The sequence below is a fragment of the Sander lucioperca genome, chromosome 2 (genome assembly GCF_008315115.2).
Source record: "Sander lucioperca isolate FBNREF2018 chromosome 2, SLUC_FBN_1.2, whole genome shotgun sequence".
NCBI classification, from domain to species: Eukaryota; Metazoa; Chordata; class Actinopteri; order Perciformes; family Percidae; genus Sander; species Sander lucioperca.
The window spans coordinates 44,958,617-44,962,466 of NC_050174.1; the positions used below are offsets into that span (position 1 = coordinate 44,958,617).

General features: G+C 42.2%; 1 protein-coding gene across 1 annotated transcript in view; it reads right to left on the reverse strand.

Annotated features, from left to right (window-relative positions):
* Nucleotides 1-1,750, reverse strand: part of snx6 (sorting nexin 6) — a 13,596-nt gene extending 11,846 nt beyond the window's left edge. The window contains exons 1-3 of the mRNA XM_036008461.1: nt 1,690-1,750; nt 1,422-1,472; nt 254-358 (exon numbers count right to left, since the gene is read on the reverse strand). Coding sequence (XP_035864354.1) covers nt 254-358; nt 1,422-1,472; nt 1,690-1,695 — 162 coding nt within the window. The 5' untranslated portion in view covers nt 1,696-1,750. The remainder of the gene's footprint in view (nt 1-253; nt 359-1,421; nt 1,473-1,689) is intronic.
* Between the last annotated feature and the right edge of the window lie 2,100 nt (nt 1,751-3,850).

Sequence of the window (3,850 nt, forward strand, 5' to 3'; positions counted from 1 at the left end):
TCTCTGTGTCTGTCTCACTCTCTCTCCCTCTCCGTGTGTGTCTCTCTCTCTCCGTGTGTGTCTCTCTCTCTCCGTGTGTGTGTCCCTCTCTCTCTCTCTGCCAGTCTAGTTGTCTCTCTCCCTCTCTCCCTCTCTCTCTCTCTCTCCCTCCTTCCCTCCCTCTCCCTGTCTGAATCACAGCCTTCCATCATCTGATCATCTGAGGGCTCATAGCTCTTGTTATTAAGGTGCAGTGGGACAGCAGCCCTCTCACCTTGGTGTGGACGGTGAACTTGACCTTGTCTCTCTCGCTCAGAGCGTCCGAGATGTCGACCTGCAGCGTGGCGTCCGTCTGCAGATCCACGTTCACCGCCCGCGGCTGCACAGGGACAACATGGGGGACTTAACCTCAGTCACTCAACAACAGGCCAATACTTCTCTCTGGAAAACTTGACATCGTGCAAATCGTAGTTCACACACATGCACGTGGATTTATCTACATATTTACATATATGTAGATAGTAGCTCAATGTTTATGTTGTGGTTGTACATGTGTTTCTGGGTCTGCCCAGTCTTCCAGGAGGATTCATGTGATAAAAGGATGGTCTTAAATATCTTGGTGTGTACGTTGGTAATGAGACTATAGCAGTAGAGATGTCATTTAGAGGCAGAGCATTAATTATTAATAATGTGGTAGCATCGTTGGAACCAAAAGATACAAGCTATTTTAATGGATTTCTGGACAAGTTACATTAGGTATCTCAGAGAGTGTGTGTGTGTGCGTATATATATATATATATATATATATATATATATATATATATATATATATATATATATATATATATATATATACACACACACACGTATATATATATATATATATACACACATATACATAAATATATATATATATATATATATATATATATATATATATATATATATATATATATATATACATATATATATATATATACACATGTATATATATACACATGTATATATATATATATATGTATATATATATATATATGTATGTGTGTGTGTGTGTGTATGTGTGTGTGTGTGTGTGTGTGTCATGTGACAGCAGGTCATTAACTAACCAACCGTTAGTTAGCCGTTAGCTCAGCCTCTGCTAACGTTTTATCAGACAAACTGACCCGTTAGCTTCAGTTAGCATGAAGCTAACGGCCTGTTTGGACTCTCAGCTGGTTGAACCAGTTTCAAACTACAGCTCACACACACACACACACACACACACACACACACACACACACACACACACACACACACACACACAGGAGCCCGTTAGCAGGAAGCTAACGTTAGCCAAAACGGCTAACTAGGCTGGTAAACTGGAGCTAAGGCTACGCTAAGTAGCTTCTTTAACGTTAGCTGAGCGCAGACAGACAGGTAAACAGACAGACAGGTATACTCACACCCCGGTCCTCCTCGGAGAGGAAGTCGGGTCCGTCGTCCAGCCCTTCCTGCTGCGGAGACAGAGAGCAAAGAGACGGACACAGCTGTTAGCTCACAGAGGCTAACACACAACAACAACAACAACAACAACAACATTAACCCTAGCTATACACACAGACCCCCGGAGTACCGACAGCGGGCCGGGCCACCGGCGGCTCCCCGGGGCCCGTTAACGGCTTGTTAAAGGAGTAAAATAAGAGAGAGAGAAGAGGAAAGAGATAAACCCACCATCATGGCTGCTAACGGGTGGAGACAGGAAGTGGCGTGACGTCACAACACCCTGTCAGAATAAAACAGGAAGAAGATGAAGAAAAATGCCCTTTATTTTACTTTTCTGAAACTTCATTTTTATTTTTTGCAACTATACTACTATTATTATTATTTAATTTTATTTAATAATATGAAATAATCTGTTTGTTTTTTCAGCTGAATGTTGAGATATATGTATACATATATATATATATTGTTGTCAGAAGTTGTCAGATAATTATAGAATAAAAGATGTGTATTAAGTTATAATAATACATTACATTACAGTGTGTTATTAACCATTTATTACATGTTTGAATATTGATTACTGTGAAATAAAATATGTGTAAATCTCTGAATGACCAGCAGAGGGAAACACACACACACACACACACACACACACACACACACACACACACACACACACACACACACACACACACACACACACACCCACACACACACACACACACACACACACGTTTGTTTCACTATCTTTGTGGGGACCCGTCATTGACATAATGCATTCCCTAGCCCCTTACCCTAACCTTAACCATCACCACTAAATGCCTAACCTTAACCCTTACCCTCACCCTAACCATAACCTAATTCTAACCCTAATCCTAAAACCAAGTCTTAACCCTCAAACAGACCTTTAACCTTGTGGGGTCCAGCATTTTGGGCCCACAAAGCTGTCGGGACCCCACAAGTATACTGGACTCACAGTTTTTGGACCCCACGAATATAGTAAAACAAGCACACACACACACACACACACACACACACACAGACACACACAGACACACACACACACACACACACACACACACACAGAGACACACACACACACAGAGACACACACACACACAGAGACAGACAGACACACACACACACACACAGAGTGTGCAATAATATCACGATATGTTAAAACGTGATTTCCTAAGGCTGTGATTTGGTCACATGACTCGCGAGAGTGAATCAGTCTGCACTCCGCAGAGAAAGCATCAACTAGCACGTTAACGCTACGCCGTACCTGGAGCTGATTTCTGTCATTCAAACTAGGCCTGTAGCGACGCGTCGATGATGTCGACGTCAAAATTACGTCGACGTTATATTTTTGCGTCGACACTTCGCCACACACACCTATGACACACATGTGGGAGACACAAACATTGCAGGATGGAGGACGAAACAGCAACCTCCTCACAGACTTCCCAACAAAGCCCTGCAAAAAGCCCCAATGAAAGAAAAAGTCCTAAAAAAACAGCTCGCCCTTAATCATCGAAGGTATGGGAATACTTCAAATATAGTCCCAAACGTAAAGGGGTCGTTGTTTGCGCTCTTTGCCAAATGGAGTTGCCGTACCACACCAGCACAACAGCAATGTGGGAGCATCTGAAACGGAGGCACCACATTGTCACTCGTGAAGGAGAAACTAACAAGTACTAACGTTGGCTAAATTAATTTCATGTTTGTGTAGTGTGTTGTGTAGCCTGAGCTCTGCGCACTTCGGTGGTGCTAGCTAACTATCTTAGCTATCTTAGCTCTCCGTGCAGTTTGTTCGTGTAGTTGTTAGTATTGGCGCCTAGACAGCTGTGTTTAGCTAACATTAGTTATGACCAAGGGGGTCAGCGTCTCCTCACAACCCGGATCTCCTATGGCGCCATTTTGATGCTACCAAGCCATCACCCCCCGTTAGCATCCCATTGACTGCCATTCATTTTGATGTCACTTTGACAGAGAATAACTTTACATCTGAAGAGTTTAAAGACTCTATTTGTCCATTGTTTATTTCTAAAGAAACACGACAATGTATAAAAGGCTCCATTACCTTGTAGCTCACGTTATGGCTCCGTAGCAGACGTTTTTATAAAAATAGGCTAACGATTGGGTCATAACCACGAGACTTACTGTCTCATAGTAGAGGAATTACCGTATAGTACAGGAGAAGCTCTCAGGCAGTTTGGACTTCCATTAGCTGTTTAAGTTTAATTACTAATGTTAACTATCATTTTAGTGATCAATAATTAGCCTGTGTCTATGTTATCTCCTTACATATACCTACGCTCTCCGTCTCTGCTAGATTGGGAATGATTGAGATTTCTCTTGGCACAGCTACCAGAAGACTTCCAACTTTCAG